At 47.0% G+C, this 23,821-nt stretch overlaps 1 protein-coding gene across 4 annotated transcripts in view; it reads left to right on the top strand.

Annotated features, from left to right (window-relative positions):
• nfic (nuclear factor I/C) overlaps positions 1 to 23,821 on the top strand; it is a 482,744-nt gene that overhangs the window by 369,835 nt on the left and 89,088 nt on the right. For all 4 annotated transcript variants that reach the window (XR_015080544.1, XR_015080545.1, XM_086004725.1 and 1 more), the window contains one exon: positions 9,623 to 9,797. Coding sequence is in view for 2 of the 4 variants with exons in the window: in XM_086004725.1 (XP_085860851.1) it covers positions 9,623 to 9,797 (175 nt within the window). In the remaining 2 variants the exon portion in view is untranslated. The remainder of the gene's footprint in view (positions 1 to 9,622; positions 9,798 to 23,821) is intronic.

The raw sequence follows: 23,821 nt of genomic DNA, 5'->3' as shown, positions 1-23,821 counted from the left end.
ATTTTTATCGAGGCGGTTACACCTTTAAGAGTGCCCAGTTCTTGTTGAAATACCTCTTTGGCGTCAGCTAAGATTGTTGACAATCGTCCAGGAGTGACGTCGTCATCCTTTTTACCAGCCACCATCAGTGCCTGAATGGAGTGCCAGTCTAAACTTATCTTTCTGATCCATTCACGTCCCAATAACGGTGGTCCACCATCTTGCAGAATGTAGAGATACAATTTCCGTATTTTCTTGCCGTTGTATTCGACAGGCACCCTTATTTTTCCTCTGGGGTATACTTTTTGCCCCGTATACTTCCTCAAGACAATGGATGTCTCTCTCAAGGGTATGTGTGTGAATAGCCGCTCGTAGTCTCGTCGATTCATGACGGTTAGAGCTGATCCTGTATCCAATTCCATTTTGACTTGGGACCCTGCTATCGTGAGGGTGACCCAAATGGTTCGGTGATCCTCTTTTGCGATTACGTTGTGAAGTTTGAGACAGCTTAGTCTCTTGTTCCCGGATTCACTATCGCTCATCTGGTCTTCGGAACTACTGTCCGTCATCTTTTGTACTTTCCTGTACGGTTCCTTAGTAGCCTTTTTGTTGTCGTTGGTCTTCTTCCCAGACCTGAAAACTCGTGCAATGTGTCCCATCTTTCCGCATTGCCTGCATATTTTGTCCTTGGACCAGCAGTCCTTCTGGTCATGGTTTGTTCTGCCGCAGCGATAACATTTTGCAAATCCCCGTGTCATTTCGTGGGTGCTGTATTCCTGTGGCTTTTGTTGTATATCCGCAGCTCCCCTTGCTGCTGCTTCGTACGATACTGCCACGCTGAAAGCCTTATCTAGCGTCAGCTCTTTCTCTGAGAGTAACCTCTTCTGGGTTCCTTCACTCAGGAGTCCACAGACAAATTTGTCCCGTAAGGTATCTGCCAGTCCTGCTCCAAACTGGCAGTGCTTTGATAGCTTGCGTAGTTCCGTAAGGTAATCAGCATTGCTCTCATTTTTATGCTGATTTCTCCTGTGGAATTTAAATCTTTCTGCTATCAGCAGCGGTGTAGGATTTAGGTGTTCCTGTAGGATAGCAGAAATTTCGTTAAAACTCTTCGCCTTCGGTTTGGCTGGAGTAATCAGGTCCCGCAATAGGCAGTACGTTCTTGCGCCCATTAAATTTAGCAATACCGATGCCTTTTTCTCATCGGCTATTTCGTTTGCCTCGCAATATACCTCGACTCTTTCCACATACGTGGTCCAGTCTTCTATTGCATTATCGAAGGCAGTGATAGCGCCAGTCTTTGGCATCTTGAAAACCTAAGATGGCGCCTCCCGCGCTTTGCCTTCGTCCCCGATGGATCAAAATGGCGCCTCCCGTGCTTTTCCTTCTTCCCCGCCGAGTTAAGATGGCACCTCCCGCGCTTTCCCACCGCTGCCGCTGCTGCCAACGCTGTTGCTGGCGATTATATTTATTTTACTATCGTGTAATGGCGACGCCCTATGGTCTTCGCGCCTCCCCGATCACTGCTGCCAACGCCGCTCTCCGCGGTATTTTTCTTTTTCTATCACGCTTCAATATTTGCTCCGTTAATTGAAGAACCATTCCCGTCGTGGAGCGGACCCTCTGGGACACTTCCCTCCCTCTTAGGTCCGAACGCTGCCCAGCTTCGAAGCACCGGCCGCGCCCTGTGTGCTCCACCCTCTCTCTCTCTCTTTGCTTCCCGACTCGCTGCCCAGCCCCGTTGCAGAGCCACCCGATCGAGCTCTAGCCCGCCGCAGCCCAGGAAGGATCAGTGCACTACCTGCCACCAGCCCGATTAGCTGGGAAACCACAGACTGGAGAACCAAGCCTGGCTCTCGACAGTCTCACCTGCACTTTTCAATTCGATGATTTGGAGGGCGGTTGCCCACGGTCGACGCGCGTTTCTCGAGTTTCTTTGGATTATTTTTTTTTCTTCTTCTGGCTTCGACCTTCAATAACGTCGTCTGAGGTGCTGCCGAGTTGCAGGTAAGTTCGTTTCTTACTCGTCGCCAGTATTATGTCCGTGTATAATTGAGACACGGACTGCAGGAATTGATTATAACAAGTCTTTACTGAATGGAGACAACATGGAAACTGAAGCTGCAGAAGCCTGCTAGGGCCTTTTATACAGGGGTGGTCACTGCCGGTACTGCAGTCTGAGACCAGTTATTCCCTTAAAGGTACATACACAACAGATGGTGTCGAGCTTCTTGAGTGTTGTTGGAGCTGCACTCATCCAGGCAGTATTTCATCAGTAGTCCAGGTGTATTTCATCACACTCCTTACTTGTGCCTTGTAGATGGTAGAAAGGCTTTGGGGAGTCAGGAGGTGAGACACTCGTCACAGAATACCTAGCCTCTGACCAATTCTTGTTGCCGCAGTATTTACATGGCTGGTCCAGTTAAGTTTCTGGTTAATGACGACCCCCAGGATGTTGATGGTGGGGGATTCGGCGATGGTAATGCCATTGAATGTCACGTGGCGGTGGTTAGACTCTCGCTTGTTGGAGATAGTCATTGCCTGACACTTCTGTGGCGCGAATGTTACCTGCCACTTATCAGCCCAAGCCTGAACATTGTCCAGGTCTTGTTGCATGCGGGCATGGACTGCTTCATTATCTGAGGAGTTATGAATGGCACTGAACACTGTGCAGTCATCAGCGAACACCCCCATTTCTGACCTTATGTTGGAGGGAAGGTCATTGATGAAGCAGCTGAAGATGGTTGGGCCTAGGACACTGCCCTGAGGAACTCCTGCAGCGATGTCCTGGGGCTGTGATTGACCTTCAATCACCACAACCATCTTCCTTTGTGCTAGGTATGACTCCAGCCAATGAAGAGTTTTCCCCACCGATTCCCATTGACTTCAGTTTTACTAGGGCTTCTTGATGCCACACTTGGTCAAATGCTGCCTTGATGTCAAGGGCAGTCACTCTCACTTCTCCTCTGGAATTCAACTTCTTTGTCCATGTTTGGACCAAGGCTGTAATGAGGTCAGGAGCTGAGTGGTCTTGGCAGAACCCAAACTGGGCATCAGTGAGCAGGTTATTGGTTAGTAAGTGCCGCTTGATAACACTGTCGATGATACCTTCCATCACTTTGTTGATGATTGAGAGTAGACTGATGGGGCGGTAATTGGCCGGATTGGATTTGTCCTGTTTTTTGTGGACAGAACATACCTGGGCAGTTTCCACATTGTCGGATAGATGCCAGTGTTGTAGCTGTACTGGAACAGCTTGGCTAGAGGCTGTATTGATTTCTTTGTGGGTTCAATGATGAGACATTTATGAAAGAGAATGAGTTTTAATCTAAAGTCTGTTCAACTCTTTATACAGCATTCAGGAGACACCATTATGCTAGTGATGCATCTAGAACGAAACTGAAACTAAAACTCAACTGCCTTGCTTGTCTCGGTCACATGACCTCTGCTGGTCAGGCACAAGCAATCAATACCTGCAATCATGCTGCTAAGGCATCATAATCGAACAGGCAAATACCATCTCTATTTGCTGATATTACATCTCCTTTTCTTAAAACAAAAGTATTTTACTTTTAACTAACAACATGTTTTCTTTGTATTAATCTGCATTTTAACTGTAACACTTAATGAACTTACATTATCATTATCATGATCAAGGTTTTTTAACCTTGCTTTGTGTGTTCACATGAAATATGTCAATACACTAGAACTTGAAGAAAGAATAAGATAACATTACTTCCTTCTATAACAATAGTCCTTAAATTTGCTCAATGAGTCTCTCAGGAGGCTTCACGTGTCTTGAGGATTTTCTGATTGATTGTCCTTGAATCTGAGTTGTTGTCTCAGATGATTGGTTCTCAGCTATGTGATCAGGTTGTTCAACAGTATCAGTCTCTTGACCTGCTGTGTCTGGTCCCATGAGAAGATCTCGACGATTTCTTCTCAGAACAGCACCCTCATCTGTCTGAATGGTGTATGGTCTTGGTTGAACTTCCTCACTTTCTCCCCCTCTTTTTTCAGGAGGTTCTCCGGGATGGGTAGGTTTGACCTTAGCCGACGTCCCATCAGGAGTTGGGCTGGTGACATACCACACTCGAGCGGCGTTGTGCGGTATACAAGCATGCTCTGGTAGAAGTCAGTTCCACTGTCTTTTGCCTTGTACTTCAGTCTTTTCACTGTGTTTGCGGGCTCTCCTGGGTCAACAGCTCTGGACAACGTGTCTGCTGTATACATCAGCTTACCCAGTGTGTACGCAACATTCAATTCATCATGGACTGTCTCTCCTTCGCTTTCCACAACGAGGACTCTCTTTACCAGGTTCAGTCTCTCACAGGCTTTTAAACCTAGTATGGCTTGCACATCCTTTGGCACCACGATTAATGCTAGTGTGTGCTCTCTGTCCTTGTGTGTTACTTTGACAATGCATCTTCCTTTCACTGGTATATCAGTACCTGAGTAGCCTGTCACTTTCACTTTTATTCCATGTATCTTTGGTCTGGGTCTAATTTTCTTAAAATCAGTCTCTGATATCACATTAACTTGTGCTCCAGTATCCAATTTAAATGGAATATGTATGTCATTCACTTTTAGTGTCAACATCCAGTCTCTTTCTTCTTTGTTTTCAGACACAACATCTACATTGAACTCCTCTATGTCGCTTTCATCTACTGCATGGACCTTGCTTTGTTGCACTTGGTTCTTGCAGCAACGGGCATAATGGTTGTTTTTGTTGCAACTATTGCATGTTTTACCATATGCTGGACACTTTCTTGGTGGATGCTGTGTACCGCATTGACTACATGACTTTCGATTGTCCCTTTCATTTTCGTTCGCTGGCCACGCCTCTTTCACATTGGCGCTCTTTTTGTTAAACGGTTTGTGTCCATTCTTACTCACTGCATCCACGTTGCAGCTATTGTCACTGAACAGCTCCTTTGCCTGCAACTTCACAGTCTCTGTAGCCCTACACAGTGCTATGGCTTTTCCCAGGTCTAGATCTTGCTCTCTTAGCAGTCTTTCCCTTAGACCATTATCTGGAATACCACACACCAGTCTGTCTTTTATCAGCGAGTCTGTCAGTCTCCCAAATTCACACGATTTGCTTCTGTTTCTCAGTTCAGTCACATACTGATCAATAGTATCACCCATTTTCTGTACACATGTGAAAAATCTGTGCCTCTCAAACGTCACGTTACGTTTAGGTATGCAGTAGGCCTCAAACTGTTCCATTATTTTATCTAGCTTCATTTTGTCTCCATTAACAGCGAATGTGAAGTTATTATACACCTCCAGCGCTTCATCACCCACGACATGTAAGAACAGTGACGATTTCTTATCATCGCTTTTCTCGTCAGCTCCGATTGCTGATAAAAACAACCCCACACGTTGTTTGAACCTTCTCCAATTTTCAGCCACATTACCTGTCAACTGAAGCGTCGCCGGTGGGTGTAAACCTTCCATTTTTTCACCTCGTTAGCTATTCTCCAATGGTAAGCAACGATGTTCTCTTTTGGCTTGCTAATTTGTGGAGAGCTGATTTAACTTCAGAGTTTTTCTCTTCATCTCTTTCAGTCACTTCTGACACCATGTATTGATTTCTTTGTGGGTTCAATGATGAGACATTTATGAAAGAGAATGAGTTTTAATCGAAAGTCTGTTCAACTCTTTATACAGCATTCAGGAGACACCATTATGCTAGTGATGCATCTAGAACGAAACTGAAACTAAAACTCAACTGCCTTGCTTGTCTCGGTCACATGACCTCTGCTGGTCAGGCACAAGCAATCAATACCTGCAATCATGCTGCTAAGGCATCATAATCGAACAGGCAAATACCATCTCTATTCGCTGATATCATTACAGAGGCGCGGCTAGTTCTGGAGCACAAGTCTTCAGCACGATAGCTGGGATGTTGTCAGGGTTCATAGCCTTTGCTGTATCCAGTGCGCTCAGCCATTTATTGATATCACATGGAGTGAATCGAATTGGTTGAAGGTCGATGCCGGGTGGTCCGTCCGGTTTCATTTTATTATTTTGTTTCGTAGCGGTTTGTTACAACTGAGTGGCTTGCTAGGCCATTTCAGAGGGCAGTTAAGAGTCAACCACATTGCTGTGGGTCTGGAGTCACATATCGGCCAGACCAGGTAAGGGCGCCAGATTTCCTTCCCTAAAGGACATTAGTGAACCAGATGGGTTTTTACAACAATTTGATAGTTTCATGGTTAACAGCTTTTTACTAGCTTTTTATTCCAGATTTATTTTATTTAATTTACCTGACTAAGGCTTTACACCAACAACAATTTCTAGGCTAAAGACATTGACATCCTTATGATTCTTAGATCTGTAAATTGAAAAACCTTTATAATAAACCGTGTAAATATATCATTTGTGTGATGAGTGGCCAAACACCTCTAGAGAGATGAGAGAGGTGAAAGCCATTCCAAATAAAGTCAATAAGAAGCTTAAACACTCTCTATGGTTAAAATTGCCATCAAATAAATATAAAGCACGTTTGTTATATTTGCTTGTGTTAGGGGTGCAAAATTCGGTAGCGCCCTGTCTTGGGGCGGTAACGCTCGCAAAGCGCGACATCGTGCCCCTGGTGAGCAAGTCCCGCTCCAGCTATGAAATTCGCCTTACCGCCCCACCCAGGAAGTGGAGCGCAATGACGGGTACGGCACTCCCTTGTGGGGCGGTAACCAAGGTGATGTCAGGGCGCGATCGGCAACACTTTGCGGAGGCTCCGTGGAGCGCTGCCGCGTTTCAACGCCCCTCCCCTTCTGTTAAAGGAGAGGGCCGCTGTGCACTCTGCAGGGCCTCCAATGGCCCCAACTAGCTCACCAGGGTGGCCTGGTACCATGGCAGAACCGGGCTGCACGACGACGGCTAGGAACACGCCACGGCACACCATGGAGGGCCGACCTGGAGGTAGGCCAAAAAAAATTAAATGACAGCACGGGTCGAGGCCACACCTCCCCTTTAACTACCGCCCACAAGCAGAGGTTGGCCCGGCTCGCGGGGCACAGACGAATTTCTGCTGCGCGGTGGCCTGAGGCGCCACCCACGGGGGCACGGCGCTATTGCGTAGCGCCTCAGCAACGCCCCGTCGAATTTAGCAGGAGGCGCTTTTTTTGCGGCCCCCCGGGTGATAACCCCTTTGTGCCCCCTGAGGCGCTAATGGCAGGCGCAAAGGAGCCGATTTTCGCCCCCTCTGTCTTAAATTAGAATGAGCAAAATACTAAATAGAAAATTATTCCCTCCCCCCCATGTGAGCGGAGAGTAACACAGTTCACTCTTATAAACTGTCACACTGCAAGATTTTGCATTCAGTGTCTCACTACAACAATTTGCACTTGTGTAACACCTTTAGCGGAGATAAACATCCTGAGGCACTTCACAAAGGAGGGAGGAATTAACACCAAGCAGAAATTGGGAGAAGAGTTGAGAGGTGACTAAAGGTGTAATCGAAGAGATAGATTTTATGGAGGTTTTGATGGTGAGGAGAGATGTGGCAGTTCCGTATCAAAAGAGCAATGGGTGTGAGGTGGCAAGTATCAAATGTCTTCTATTTATTGTAACTACAGTTATACCTGATTTTGTTCACATGTAGATTATTGGGTTGATAATCAGTAAATTGGATACATTAACCAGTGTTACAGTGAACCAAAAAGTACACACAAAACATTCAGGAAAAATAATCATATTTAAGATAAAGGACCAAGCACTGCTAAGATTTCTCTGCCCACATCAGAAATGGTTGAGTGTAGATCGTGTCTTTGTAGTGTTTGCATTTCTTTGAAGGAAGTTTCCAACGTCACCCATCCAATTGATAATGCATAACCAGTCAGATTAATTAAACATGCAACTCTACCCTAGAGGTTTGATCTTTGAAGAATAGTTTTTTTTAAAGTATGAAAATCAGTTTATTCCCCTCAATAGCTAGCCTCAGGATCTATAGTAGCAGTCCAAAAACACTCCATCTGGATCGCTAAAAGCTTTCATATCTGTTAAAGGAGAACATATCTCATTGGGAAAAAAATAGCAAACTTTTTTTGACTTATCGAACACTCAACATTATGGTGTAGCCCTCTGCCACCAAAAATGTAATTGCAACAGATTTGCCACTTCTCTGTTGTCTGGTTGAAGGCGGTATCCTTTTAATATTGGGCGATAGTATCTTATGCAGCTGTTTCTTTACTGCTTTGGTTCCAAGTTTTTGAGTCAACGAGAGAGTCAATCTTTTATCAAATAAGCAGCACGGTGGCATAGTGGTTAGCGCTGTTGCCTCACAGCGCCAGGGACCCGGGTTCGAATCCGGCCTCGGGTGACTGTCTGTGTGGAGTTTGCACATTCTCCCCGTGTTTGCGTGGGTTTTCTCCGGGTGCTCCGGTTTCCTCCCACAGTCCAAAGATGTGCGGGTTAGGTTGATTGGCTATGATAAATTGACCCTTAGTGTTAGGGGGATTATATACATGGGGTTACGGGGATAGGGTGGGATATGTGTTGGTGTAGGGGTTACGGGGATCGGGTGGGATATGTGTCGGTGCAGGCTCGATGGGCCAAAATGGCCTCTATCTGCACTGTGGGGTTTCTGTGATTCTGTGATCAGTGGACATGTTACGCTGGAATAACTGAGCAAAAATCAGTCCCTTGCTGTGTTCCAAAAATACAAACAAATCCTGTTTAAACCTGAAAGGTGGAGCTGGCTGACATGCACTGGATTGGTTTCACACATTTTCTCATACATGGATTGATTTGGATTGGTAGATGGGTATAGTAGTGTTAGTGGTTATGATACTGGACCCGCAATCCAGAGGACGGAGTTCAAATTCTACCATGGCAAATTGTGAAACTGAATTCAACAAATTTGCCCATGAAAACTGTCAGATCGATGTAAAACCCAACTGGTTCACTAATGTTCTTCAGAGAAGGGAACCAGGCACTCCTACCCGTCTCGCCTACATGTGACTCCAGCCCCACATTATGTGCCCTCTGAAATAACTTGTCAACACACTCGGTTGTCAAAAAAAAATGCTTTGAATTTAGGGATGTGCAAAAAATGCGGCCCGAGAACAATTGAAAAAAAAAAGAAGCATTGAGACCATATTTGTATCATGTAAGTCAAGTTGAATGTTACATCTAAAGGGGTTTAGATCAGTTATTAATTCTGAATTCAAATCGAGCTGACTGCACACTGCTCGAATACAGTTGGCTTTTAAAAAAAATATATTTGCTCCGCATTGATTTATTTTTACTCTGAGGTGGCTTTTGATTTGGATTTAACCCTGATTGACAGCCCTAGTTTAAGGTAGGTTTGATTTAGGAAGCCCATACTGCAGTCTGCACCCACGTGGACACCCTTGACTGCTGGTGCAGCTGCACTGTGCTCATTTTCATGTGTCAGTGACTGATCCAAATCATGTTTTTATTCAAGTAAACAGCAGCCTCCTGCTGCATAACAGGGAGAACTATTGAACTGCAGCATATTTATTCAACTTAAGAGTGATCCAAATTAGGTTTGATTCCCCATGTAAACAGCAGTCTTACTAACCCAGCCCGACTCACAGTATTGTACAGTCTGCTATGGTTAGAATTTCATGAATCTCTTTGATTATAATCATTAAGTCTGGTGTTTTCTTTACAGCTGAATGGCAGTGGTCAAGTGGTAAGCAAAGTCCCGAGCCACTACATTTCTACACAGATGCTGGCGCCGCCACCTCCCCCATCCATGGCCAGATCAGTAACATTGGCAATGCCACCAGACACCAAAACAACCACAACAACCACAGAGGGTGGAGCAACGTCACCAACATCACCCAGTAAGCATTTTCTGTTTTCTTAAATACAGAGTGAAAAGATTTGGGATTTTCTACAGAAAGTAGAAAAATGCCTTTCATGAAATGCACAGAATTATAGAGCAGCAAAATGGCAAGGTGGCTATTTCCCACATTACAACAGTGACTACAGTCCAAACGTACTTCATTGGCTGTAAAGTGCATTGAGACGTCTGGTGGTCATGAAAGGCGCTATATAAATGCAAGTCTTTTTGCAATCAGGCTTTTTTGTTCAGTTAACCACATCACTGACCACAGTAGACATAACCTTCAGGGTGCTTCAGTATAACTGTGATACCTTGAGACTACGTTTTTTCACTTTCCTGAAGCCCATACATTTATATTCTGCTTTCAGATTCAGCAGATATATTATGATTAGATTAGTAGAAATGAAATTCTATCCATAATTCTTGTATGAAAAATGCATATGGAACCAATCATTTCTCAGCTGTGTCACAGAATGAGTCCTGTAGCATTTTACCTCACAAAAGGTCTTCCAAAAACTTGAATACATTACTTGCTGTAAGAATTAAGAATCACTGTCAGTTTAAATATTTTCTTTTCCAGTTATTATACTGTGTCTGAGTTCAATAGCCAGTTCTGGTTACTGAGCTCAGGCATATTGCTGTTGAGGAAGCTCTATTGTGTCTTCACTGATCTACTAAATCTCCACTTTACCAATCAGTGATTCTTTTAGTCAAACAATCAGTTGTCATCAGGTGTTTTTGGATAACTCCAAAGCCAAATTCGGTTGCTTTGCGCCTCCCATTAGCACCCTAAGAGGGCGCTAACGGGGGGTGCAAAGCAACTAGCACCTGGGCGCGGCGCCGCCAACACCTCCCGCAAAATTCAGTGGGAGGTTAGCAGCAGCGGTAACCGTTAGCACCCCCGCAGCGTTGCGCCACCAGCGATTACATCATCGCTGTGCATAGCACCCTGACCGCGATCTTCGGTAGCGCCCCCTGACTTACCGCCGGGCACTATGTCCCCCTCTGCCATCCCCGGCCTCCTCTGCAGCGCCCCCCCCCGGCGGAGTGCCGGCTGCGCTCCGTGAGCCCAGCACTTCTCCTGCGTGCGGGCTCTTTTGCCGGCACTCCAATCCCTGGTGGCCCAGCTGGGCTTTGGGTCACACGGCGCTAGGCCCCTCCCCTTTAAAAAGGGGAGGAAGGCCTGCAGTACCGCAGCGTGACGTGCCGCGATATTCACTCGCAGCAGCCCAAGAGGGAGGTGGGGCACTTCCAGTAGCACCCCGCCGGTAGCATTCTCTCTTGGGATGCTACCGGTGAATTTCGGCCACGGGGGCTCTAATTTCTTTCATAGTAGCGCCCCAGCGAAGTTAGCGCCCCGCGACTCAATTTTTCCCCCTTTCAACAATTATTTTCCCATATCAGCTGCCTAAAGAATAGATTTGATAATATCAGGAGAATGAAACTGAATTTTGGATTTGGATCTAGATCCAGATCATTCACCAACCCTCTCCAGCCCAGTTTCTCTGATTGCTATACCTGGTTCCAACCTACAATCCATCCCAGAGATGCCTTTTTACATATTTGGTTTTGATTGCCGTGCTCTTGCTACAATTTCACATCATATCCTTTCTGGCTGTGATCAGACTAGTGCCGAACCACACATGGTCATTTCACTGACCAGACTGACAAAGCACCACAACTGCAGGTATGGGTCAGCTTCCACATGTATGCTGATGACATCCAGCTGTACCTCTCCACCACTTCTCTGGACCTCATGACCAACTCTATCCTGTCAAGACTGGTCTTGGCTGAATCACAGCTTCCTTTAGTTAAACATTGGGAAGACCACAGCCTCTGTTTTTGTGCTCAATGTTATCTCCACTTCATTGCTATTGATGCAGTCCCTTTCCCTAACTATTCACTTAGGCTGAATAAAATGTTAGCACCCTCGACAATGTGCTCGACTCTGAGCTGCGCTTCATGCCCCACATCCTTCTTCATTACCAGGTCCACTTTCTTCCATCTCCACAACATTACCCATCTCAACTACCTCAGCCCATCCCTCCCACCACAAATATCCTTAACCATGCTTTGGTCACCTCCAGCCTCAATTACTCCAATGTTCTGATGCTGGCCTTACACTGTTTAACCTCCATAAACTCCAATTTGCCCGAAATGCAGCCAACTGCATCCTGTCTCACACTAAGTCTTGCTCACCATCACCCCCTATTCTTGCTAAACTACACTGCCTCCCTTACCTGTAGCATATCCAATTAAAAACCTTGTCCTCATCTTCAAGTCCCTCCATGCCTTGGACCTCCCTACCTCTGCACTTCTGCAGCCTCCTCCAATATGGCTTCTTGTGTATCTACCTCCTCTCTTTCACTGCACCATCAGTGGCAGAACTTTTGGTTTCCTAAACTCCTCTGCATCTGTATTTCTCTGTCCTCCTTTAAAAACCTCAAAACCCATCTTTTTGACCTAGCCTTCAGTCACGTCTCCTGATATCTTTCCCATGGCTAGGCATCTGTTTGTGTTATTTTTTCTCTGTAAAGTACCTTATACAATCTGGTATGTTAAAGGCAGTATATAACTCTTAAGTTGTTGTTGACATCTATGTATCCAATACACCATCCGTTGGACTGTTGGGAAGCAGGATTACATCTATAATGTTCCACATGTTGAGATCATAATCTCAGTTGTGCGGAGGTGCCAGATGTTTCTCTGGAGAGAAGAAAAAATCAAAAGTTTATTTACCCTAGCCCAATCTTTTACACCTTCTTTTGTCCACCCAAATCACAATAGACCTAAACCAGGAAAAATAGAGGTCTGTTGGCAACTGGATTTAAATTTGGCATTGAACCGCATCCAATGATGTGATTAACGGCAGAGGTTCCTGCCCTTTCCAACACAGTATGAGGGCAAAAAAAAAGAAAAATCTTTTGTGACAGGCTGTGCGTCAACTGCTAAAATAAAGCATCCAATTTTGTAAAATTCTGTCTGTAATTTAAATTTATTGAATGCGATGCTTTTATTTGATGCGTTGTTGACAAAAAAAAGCAAAAGTATTTCTCAGCATTTGGCTTAGTTAAGTCCAGTCCTGCCATCTGTGAAATCCTATTGCATTATCACTCAACAGTTAGTCATGGGGATTAAATGTTAAAGCTGCCAGCTTTTGACTTGGAAGATATCACAGGGTGGGGGTAATCTCATTGTAAAATTATAAAACCAGGAAAATTGCTCACAGAGACGCAAAGAAAAGTAAGTAATAACATTTCAGAGACACGGTGGAGTACTGAAATTCAATAAGTCTTTTTATTCCCCCAAATGCAACATACGGTTGAAGTATAAACAAAGCACACAAGTGTTACTAGATGAAAATGATGATAGAAATTGATAGCTTAAGAGTATCGAGAGAGTGGGTAGTATGTAATTAAACTGTGCACCTGAGCGACTCTAGTTCTCACTGACATAATTGTAGAATTAGAATGATTTAGTGCTTTCATTGTTTTCTTACCAAATTGAATAATTCAGATTCGCATTATTATAACAAGTGCGAATCTCAGCTGGTCACAAGCACATCTTATGAAGTCTTGTGAATTCCTCTCTCATTCTCCATAACTATGAAATTGACACAAAAGTACAGCATCAGACACCCTGTCCTGGATTTCACTGAGTTGCATTGTAACTTGATTTGGGGGTTGCAGTCAAAGCCTTTGGCGTGAATTCCAATACTTATAACTATCTACGGCTAATAATCACAAAAACCCTCCCAGGACATCACTTCATTGTGAGTGCTAAAGATGGCCGCATTAAAAGCCTGTCAAAATAAATAATAAAACAAAGAATTTATGAACTAACATGCAGAACTGTGGTGAAATAAATACTTAGAACATTTTTTTTTCTCACTTGACCACAGTATACAGGGCTAGATTTTCAGTCGCTTGCGCCAGCAGTTAGCGCCTTAAGAGAAGTGTTTTTCGGGCGCTATGCGTGTAGCGCCCGGGCGCAGCGCAGTTTGCGCCCCGCCCCAAATTAAGTTGCCTGTTAGCGCTGGCGCAAAGTTTAGCGCCCGCCCGGATGCGCACGCAGAAAATGACGTCACATCCTCGTGCAACGCCCTTTGTGCGCCCCGATTCCAAACTTCAGTCGGACCGCCCCATTGTGCGGCTGGCGGCCGGAGCGTTTGGAAAAAGGAACGCAACACAACCAGCGCGGGCCCCGGGGGGCGCAAATTAAAGGGGACGTACTCTCCAGTATAAAGGCCAGCCTTTTTTCAGAAAACACTCTTGTGCAACGCATTTCTGGAGACACAACAAGGAGGATAGCTAACTGGTTTCAAGCAGCAAGAGCCAGGTATTTTTGGACTCAGGCCAGAGCGCTGCAAGTGGCCTTTTGGAAATTAGAGTGTTTGCCAGGATTTGATGGGGGTTGCATGGGGTGCCAACGCGGAGCTGCAGCTCCATGTCCGTAGGGCTCGCAGACGCATTGTGAGAGGGGCAGCCCTGGCTAGAGGCAGAGGGGGCTACCCGCCAGCAGCGCTCCTACCTAAACATGAGTGCCGCGCGATGTGTTAAAAGGCTCCGATTCCGAAATGAGGTGATTGCAGAGATCTGCCACCTGCTTCGCCGAGATCTGCGGCCAAAGCTCAGGTGCAGGACGTCTCTGTTGGTGGAAGTGAAGGTGACGGTGGCATTGAACTTCTATGCCACCGGCTCCTTCCAATACGCTGCTGGGGACATAGCAAACATCTCCCAGTACGGCGCGCATCGCTGCATCCGCCAGGTGACCGAAGCACTGTTCAGAAGGAGAAGCCAATTCATCTCCTTCCCCATGGCCCTGGAGAGCCAGCATCAGCGCGCATTGGGATTTTCCAGACTCGGGGAATTCCCCTTGGTGCAGGGCGCCATTGACTGTACGCATGTGGCTTTGCGGGCCCCTCTGGAGCATGGCGAGCAGTATCGCAACAGGAAGGGCTACCATTCTCTGAATGTGCAGCTGGTCTGTGACCACAAGCAGCGCATCATGGCAGTCAATGCCAGCTTCCCAGGCAGCAGCCACGATGCCTTTGTCCTGCGGCAGAGTACTGTGCATGACATGTTCCAGGCACAGCCTCCCCCAAGAGGATGGCTACTCGGGGACAAAGGCTATCCTTTGTGCACCTGGCTCATGACCCCGCTCGGCGCGCCCAGGACCGCTGCTGAAGAGGCCTACAACGAGAGCCATCAAACCACCCGCAACATCATCGAGCTAACTATTGGGGTCCTCAAGCAGCGGTTCCGCTGCCTTGATCGCTCCGGAGGAGCTCTCCAGTATTCGCCGGACCGGGTCTCCCAATTTGTGGTGGTTTGCAGCATGCTACACAACCTGGCTATCCGCAGGACTCAGGCACTGCCACCTGACGTTGGACCAGCACCTCAGGAGGAGGAGCAGGAGGAGCATGAGGAGGAGGAGGAGGAGGAGCAGGAGTACGTTCCCAGGAGGGAGCGACCAGGGCCAAGGGCCGCACGACGCCACCTTATTAGACGGTACTTCTAAGCCCCCTGTCAGGGAATGGCCAGGGGCCATGAGGGAAGATGAATGCAGCCGCTCCGCAAGCCCTCAGCCGGCGAAGCCAACAAACACTAAGAAGAACAACCATGGAGACTGCATGAATAAAGATAATTTTTTATTACACAAAAATGAAAAGCCCTTCCCACATGAATCCCCAAAAACAATAAACGGGCCCCACAAAAAGCCCAACAAACGACTCACTCCCACAAACTGGGGAGGAGTCACTCCACCTTTCTTCAAACCGGGCCTCAACGTCGGCCTAACGCAAAAAATAAGCCCTCCAACAACACAACCATGGGCAAAATAAAGATGGCCACTGCCATATAAAAGGAAAGCTGCCCACACCCTCTACTGAGTGGCCCGCGAGGGCGAGACCTTGCCCAGCCTTTTGCCTCCCCTGCCCAGCCTGCTGCTCCTTCGCAAGCTCTGCCCAGTGGCTGCTGCGAGGCTGGGGGAAGGCGCCTGAGGCTCAGATGCCCTTCCGCCAGATGCCGCTGGGGGGCGGCCTACACGGCGTTTGGGCCTCGAGGGGCCGTCTGCTGAGTGGCGCACCTGAGCCTGGCCACCATCAGCTGCAGCCGCTTGCCCTTGACGCCCCAGTGGGGGAATGGCGGCGACGGATGGCGCAATGTGGGCCAGCTGGCGTCTGGGATGCGCTGGCTGGTGCTGTGGCGCGGTGGCACTCGGCCGGGCCCGCACTGCAGGATCTGCAACAATCAGCCGAGGGGCGGCTTGCTGGGATGGTCCAGCGCGGCGGCTGCCCTGGCGATGCCTGCCTGAGACAGCGCGTGTGGCAGCAGTGAGTGCCCCTGTGGTCCTGCTGTGCGCGCGCATCACAGCCGCCAGGGTCTTGACGGCATCAGTCAGCATGCGGCCACTCGCGGCAGTTGCTGCCCCGAACTCGCGCACACTGGTCGCCAGCGACTCGATGGCCTCAGGCATGCGCCCCACCACGCTCATGAGCTCCGTGTGGCGCCGGTCCGAATCCTCGGCCATCTTATCCAGCTTCCGCACCTCCTCCGAGGTGAAGGTGTCCGGACTGGAGTCGCGACTCTCCCGCTGGGGAGGAGGGGGCCGAACTAGGGGACCCTTGCCGCGTTGGTGGCGGCGAGTGTGCCGAACAGCAGCACTCCCCTCTGATCCTTCCCCCCTTTGGGGGGAAGGCCGCGGGCCACGCGCACGGCTCCTGGGTGGCTGGACGCCACTGGTCCCAGAAGCTGCATTGCCCTGCGACAGTTCCTCCAGGCACTCGTCCAGTGAGGAGGTGTCAAGCATTTCCTCCTCTCCTGCGGGACGTGACTGTTCCCCCGAAGGTCCGGCTTGCTCCTCCTCCTCCTCCTGGTTGGAGGTGCTGTCACTGGCAGCTTCAGGGTCCTGGTCGTCACCAGCTGAAAGCAGGAATGCACAAGAGTAGCTTCAGAGTGAGGAGACGGCATCAGCGAGGGAGTTAGGACTGGTGGCATTCAGCGCATTGGTGGGACAGTGGCAAAGGAGGTAGCTCGGATGGGCCAGTGCGACGCGAGAGGGCCAAAAGGCGAGGTCCTTACCATTGCCAGGCAGTGGAGGGTCGGATACTCCGCACGCTGTGGGGACAATCACACGGGCTCCCATGAGCACACACACGCGCTCCTCCAGCCGAGTGAGCTTCTGCAGCTTGGCGCGGCCACCCCTGGCACGCGCCTGGCGATTAAACGCTACTTTAGCCTGCAAGAGAAAGGACGGGCTGTAAGTGCGCAGTGAAGCCCTGATGTAGTGTGCACTGCCTCCCATGGTGGAATAGCGTGGACAGAGTGAAGCCCTGATGTAGTGTGCACTGCCTCCCATGGTGGAATAGCGTGGACAGAGTGAAGCCCTGATGTAGTGTGCACTGCCTCCCATGGTGGAACAGCTTGGACAAAGTGTAGAGTGCCGAATGGCCATGTGATGCTCATGACTGTCCCAGTGCTGCTGGCTGAGGGCTGGCCAATAGGACTTTCAGCTCCCTTTGCCCATCATGTCAGGTGTACATGCAAGAATGAGGAGGAGACTGGAAAGGCTACTCACCTTCACAATCCTGGTCAGATCGTTGTATTTTTTACGACATTGTTTGTGGGTCCTGGGGGCATCGCCGGTGAACGTCACCCTCTGGGCGATCTGCTTCCAGGCTTTGGTGTAGTCGTGGTGGGTTGGATTCCTCCCACTCTCTGGGAACAAGATCTTGCGCCTCACCTCCAGAGCTGTGACCATTATGTCCAGATCACCCTCTGAGAAGCGCAGGGCATGCTGACGGGCCTTCTCTGGCGTTGCCATGACTCCCTGGGGCTGAGCAGCAGTGTTGAGGCCTCTTTGCAAGGCTGCAGTGTGCAGGGCGTGGCAGCAGACCAATTCGTCCCTTCCCCCTTTAAGAGCTGGTCGGCGCCACGGGGTCTGCTGTCAGTCCAAAAATGACCGCACCCGCGCTGCGCCCCGCCTGGGCGCTATCCCTCTGGACCGCCGGCTTAGCGCCTAAAGATAGGAGTGGAACGCCTCTTTTAGCGCTCCACCAATCTCTTAGGGCGAAGCCACTGAATTTCCGGCAACGGGGCGCTACTTTGGGGCGGGCGCTAACTTCGGGCGGGCGCTAAGGTTAGCGCCCCAAAACTGTCTATACTGAAAATCTAGCCCAAAGTGTATTAAAGGATGGATAATGAACAGAGTTCTGAGAATGTAATTCAGTTGAGCAACCCTGAGGAACATCTGTACATTAAGTCTGAATTACAGCCGGCAACTCCTTCTATAGCATCTGTTATTTTATAAAACATATACTAAGTATATATTTGGGGAGTAATTTTCTCCCTTTATACTGGTACTGATCATGGTAATGCTAAGATAAGTTCTGAGAGGAAAATGCTAACAATTTAAAAGGGCACCACTAACCTTGGTGAAAGAATTGTGATGAAGCAAGGGATCAATAAAAAGTGATTCAAGAACGATAAAACGATATGTTGCATTCTTAAAATGCTTTAAAGGTAATTAGTAGGGATGATCCGAATTTCCAAAATGGGCCACTTCATGTTAATTTGCTGAATATTTTAATTTGGCCAATCAAGCTTTAGTTTTGCCCTCTTTTTATTTAATGCTAATGTGCAGAGGGAAAAAATAGTCCTCCAACCCATGCACCCAGCCATTTCCCTTATCATCAAGTCAGGTAGTGGGGCAAGCAGCAATTGCCAATGGCTAGTGGAATTGGTAACTCTCTCTTTCTGTATTTTAAGCTATCTTTTCTCAAGTGTGTCATTCCTGGTTGCTGAAATTAAGGGAGTCAGGCCTCTGTGCAATATATGTCTTAATTCTTAAAAAAAATAAAGCCTACTTTCCAGGGTTTAGTGGGGAGAGTACTAGAAAACCTTAGGCTGCGACATGTCCACATTACTCCCCTGCATCTCTAGGGAAGCCTGAAGGGTTAGAGGGAACTACAGTATGTTCAACTGAATTATTATCTAATTCTTTCTGAACTATTATCTAATCTTTACTCCTGAGAAGAGATGCATCAGTAAAGAACAAAGGAATTTGCAATATTGTAGCACCTTTCATGCTCAGGACAGCCAGTTAATTACTTTTACCACTGTTGTTTTGTGGGCAAACACAGCTGCTAATTTACACGCAGCAAGGTCCCACAAACAGCAATGAGGTTAATGGCCAATTAATCTGTTTCTGGTGTTATTGATTGTGGGATAATAATTGGCCAAGACACTGAGAGAACTCCCTTCTTCGAACAGTGTCATGGGATCTTTTACATCCACCTGAGCAGGCAGACCAGGCCTCGGTTTAACATCTCTTAGCCACTTGTTTACTGTGTTTTATGGCTTGCAGTTGCTAGTTAGATATAGGGGTTGATTTTCGTGGAGCCGTCAGGCGGGGTTTCAGGCATGTGGGGGGGGGGGAAATCCCGAATTTGGGGGTCCTGATACCATCCCGCCCAAAGCCCCGCTCCACGCAACTTTCAGGGGCGGCGGGTACCCGCCCCGCACTGGGACCCGTCGAAACCAGGCGGGAAGGGATTAGTGCCAATTAACTGCCTAGTTAACAGGCAGTTTTTAGCCTAATCCCTATTTTTGAGGGGTTTCGTGTGGGATTACCGACGGCTCCAAACCACGCCAGGTTAGAGCAGGCGGGCTGTCGGGTTGAAGGAGTTGAAGGGGCCGCGATGTCAGTGTTAAGGTGAGTGATGGGTGCATGAGTGCAAAGGTAAGTGTGTTTGGTGTGTTTAAAGTGTGTAAAGAACTTTTACTTACCTGTACTTACCTTCACAGCCTTTCTTCCTGTAGCCGTCGGGAGCCCATCACTCACCCGGAACTTAAAGCTGAATGGCTGCGATCTGTGAAAAGTGACAGCCTTCAGCTTTGAGTGCTGCTGAGAGTTCTATCTGAGTCTGTGCAGAAGGACTCATGTAAGAACTCAGACTGTCAGTGTTTCACACCTTCAAACAGCTGTGAAACACTGATATTTCATCTGTCAAGAACTCTTGACAGATGAAATTTCAGTCTGTGACGTCACCTGTTGCCGGGTGGCCCTTAATTGGCCTGCTGAGCCCGCTGGGCAGGCTTAACAAGGTCAAATCAAGGGAAATTCGCGCGGATTGGCCGGACGTCGAAGTAGGCAGGACTAAAACCCGAAAGTTTTAGTCCCGCCTCCTTCCCGACAGCTTCGGGAAAATCGACCCATAGTCTCGGAGCAGGTATTTTATGTAGTACTGCCCCGATGCGACATAATGATGTCACTGGAGAGAACCATGATGCTATCATATCAACAATAAGAACTTGCAATTATATAGTGCCTTTAACATAGTAAAACATCCCAAGGCGCTTCACAGGAGCATTATCAGGCAAAATTTGACACCGAGCCACATAAACAGATATTAGGACAGGTGAAGGTAGGTTTTAAGGAGTGTCTTAAAGGAGGAGCTAGAGGTAGAGAGGCGGCGAGGTTCAGGGAGGGAATTTCAGAGGTTAGGGCCTAGGCAGCTGAAGGCATAGCTGCCAATGGTGGAGCAAAGAAAATCGGAAATGAAGGTATGCAGAGTTCTCGGAGAGTTGTAGAGCTGGAGGAGGTTACAGAGATAGGGAGGGTCGAGGCCATGGAGGGATTTGATAACTAGGATGAGAATTTTAAATTCAAGGCATTGCTGGACCGGGAGCCAGTATAGGAGCAAAAGGATGATGGGTGAACAGGACTTAGTGCGAGTTAGGGTACGGGCAGCACAGTTTTGGATGATTTTATGGAGGGTGGGAGGCCGGCCAGCAGAGCATTGAAATAGTTGAGTGTGGAGGTAACAAAAGCATGGATGAGGGTTTCAGCAGCAGATAGGCTGAGGCGAGGGCGGAGATGGGTGATATTACAGCAGTGGACGTAGGTGGTCTTGGTGATGGATTGGATATAAGGTCAGAACCTCAGCTTAGGGTCAGATAGGACGCCGAGGTTGTGAACAGCCTGCTTCAGACAGTGGCCAGTGACGGGATGGAGTTGGTGGTCTAGGGAACAGAGTTTATGGCAGGAACTAAAGACAATCAGGAACAAAATGCCCCCAGGCTGCTTTTAACGTGCAACTTTAAAGCACAATTTGCAGTAACAAGGAGCAACTGACAAATAGTGATAAATGTACAGGTATCCCCTATTTAATATATAGGATTCTGTGACAGTTTGGTAAAATAGATTGGCTCTTTAAGTACATAAAAGTATGGCACTTTTCATTTAAATTCATAGCTTTGCAGATTGAACATGCTTAAGAAGAAGAAAAATTACCACATTGGCTTCCATGCAGAAAATTGGCTTTAAGATTGTCATCTCACTTTCATTGAGGTGACTGGGTTCTGTTGTTGCTGTATGCATTGCAGTGATTCAGATCCCTAATTTTCTGTTTTAAATTGAAGTATTCAAATTTCACACATAAATTGCTGAATCTAAAATTGACACAAATCTACCAAAATCTAATCAGATTATGTAATCTAAAAGGTTGGCACCGTGGTAGCACTCTTGCCTCTAAGTCAGATGGTCATGGTTTCGAGTCCCACTCCACAGATGTGAGCACATATCTAGACTGACTGAGGGAGTGCTGCACTGTTGGAGGTGCCGTCTTTCGGATCAGATGTTAAACCGATGCCCCGTCTGCCTTCTCGGATGGATTTGAAAGATGCCATGGCACTATTTGAAGAAGAGCAGGGAAGTTCTCCCTGGTGTCCTGGCCAATATTTATCCCTCAATCAACATAACTAAAACAGATTATCTGGTCATTATCTCATTGGTGTTTGTGGGACCTTGCTGTACACAAATTGGCTGCCACATTTCTCTACATTACAACAGTGACTACACTTCAAAAAGTACTTCATTGGCTGTAAAATGCTTTGGGACGTCCTGATGTTGTGAAAGGCGCTTCTTTATCCCACTGGGACCTTCCGAGACAAAACAAATAACATGCCAAAAGATAGGAGGCCATAATGAATATGCACATAGTCAGAACAACACTAACTTTTCTCCTTGTAAGTTTTATAAATAAGTAATAACAAACACATTTCAAAACAAAGCATTGCTGCGTGTGAGAACATCTGAGGTGCATGTCTTCAAATAACGGTATTCAAGCAGACGGAACAAAAATGGTCTAAATTTAGTTTGCCCTCAGTATGTGGTTAAAAATTTAAGCAGTTAACAATTTGGCTGCGATTCTGGGTAAACACTTTTTTTGCTTAAAGACTCAACTTGAGCACACTGAATAATTTACATTACAAATTTCATAAATGGGCACGGTAATCATCTGAAAAGAGGAATATTTACCTAGATGGTGATTGGTTTAAATAATTTATTATGACTCATGATTTATTTATGACACATTTGTATACTGCTAGTGTCCGTCCAAAAGTATGTTCACTGGTAAGGGGTGAAAGAGGGGTTTGCCTAAGAGTATGTACACTCTTCTCACTTTTCTGTTTCTCCTTGTAGTGGCCAATTTGTTTGCTAAAAAGAGACGATAGTTTCTACAAAAGTAGAAAGTAAACAAAGCAGGGTAATCACTCAATCAGTCACAGGAGCGCCAGCTGGAGTGGGAGGGCTGCCCAAAATATTTCCCCAAGATTTCTTTTCTGCTGAAAAGCACATCTTTCTTTTGGATAAAAGTTATTTCTGGGATTGTTCGCCCATAGTGGCGGTTTAGTGGACAGTGGAAGAGCATGAGGATAAAGCGGAGAAGGAAAGGGCAGCAGAAGTGACCTCCTTCTCGGGGTCCTGCAAAGATGGGTGCTCAGGCTTGTACTTCTCAGAACATGGACTGAAAAGTCGATTCCTCGTGCTGATTTTCAGGCAGCTCTTCGGTGATTCTTGAACCTCCATTAGCAGATTGAAGAAGGTTTGCAGCTGGAGTTAACTGTGGCCATGCAAACACTGGTCCCACCAGCACTGAGACATACACAACAGTGACAATAGAGCAACAGTTCCCATGAAACACAGATCCACGGGTAGGAGCACAAATCTGGGAAGCTGCTGGCCTTCTTCAACAGGCTGCGGGACTTGCTCAAGTCACTCTTTTAGGAGAAGGAGACAGAGCTGACACAGATGGAGCTGCAGTACTCAGAGAAGACAATGGCCAGGAATTTCCTTAGAGCCACTTAAGCTCCGCCGTCATAACTTTGCCGGAAGTGTAGCGGAAACTCCATTTAAGTGCATAAGAGGAGTTACCGTCACACATTCGGTGAAGTTACGATGGTGGAGTGAAATTCCAGGCCAATGTTTTGAATGTGATTCTCACCATTTAGAAGGGTTTTTTTTGTGGGGCTGGTGGGGGAAGGTGGTCAAAGTATACAGCAGGGTTGGGAGGTTAAGAAGTCAGGAATTTTGGCACATGCACTTTATCGAAGTCACTCTACTCACTCCCGCTGAATATTATGTTAATGTAATAAAGTAGAGTAAGTGTGTTTCTGTGTGCATTGATTTGGCAGTACTCTGTTTTGGGATACTTCTAGGACTTGAGGTGAAGTAAAGCCAAACAACATGAGTTAAGATTCTTCCTTTTGCAGCTAATGGGGGTCCTAAGTGAAATGTCTTGTGATGTTTTCCTTTGAGTTCTCACCAAATACAAATAAAATCTGTGTAACATTTATTCTTAGAATTCTCGTTTACATTGGTCACAAGGATAGTTAGTTGAAGATGAAGAGATGTAAATTGCCATTTTGGTCAAGTAGAGAATGGTGTTTGGAGGATGGAGGAACATTGTCAGGGAAATGTCTGCTCATCTGACCTGGGTGTTTATATCGATACTGAAAGCCCAAATTCCTTCTCCAGATAAAGGTGGTGGTTAAAACACACGCTATGAATGTGTTGCAAGTCATTACCTCAGAAAGCCAGCCAGCCTTGAAAGCTTTAATGAAAAGTCTTTGATTAAGATGTTGCCAGTGATTTATTCAACAAACTGTGAAACATCTTATCGTAACCTCAGTTAGATCCAATTTACATCCTTAGGACTTGTCACGTCAGCACGACAAG

This window comes from Somniosus microcephalus, chromosome 13 (assembly GCF_052327205.1).
Source record: "Somniosus microcephalus isolate GS21.2 chromosome 13, FLI_Smic_1.0, whole genome shotgun sequence".
NCBI lineage: Eukaryota > Metazoa > Chordata > Chondrichthyes > Squaliformes > Somniosidae > Somniosus > Somniosus microcephalus.
Note: the sequence above shows the minus strand (reverse complement) of the source record. Positions and strands in the feature narration are given on the sequence as shown.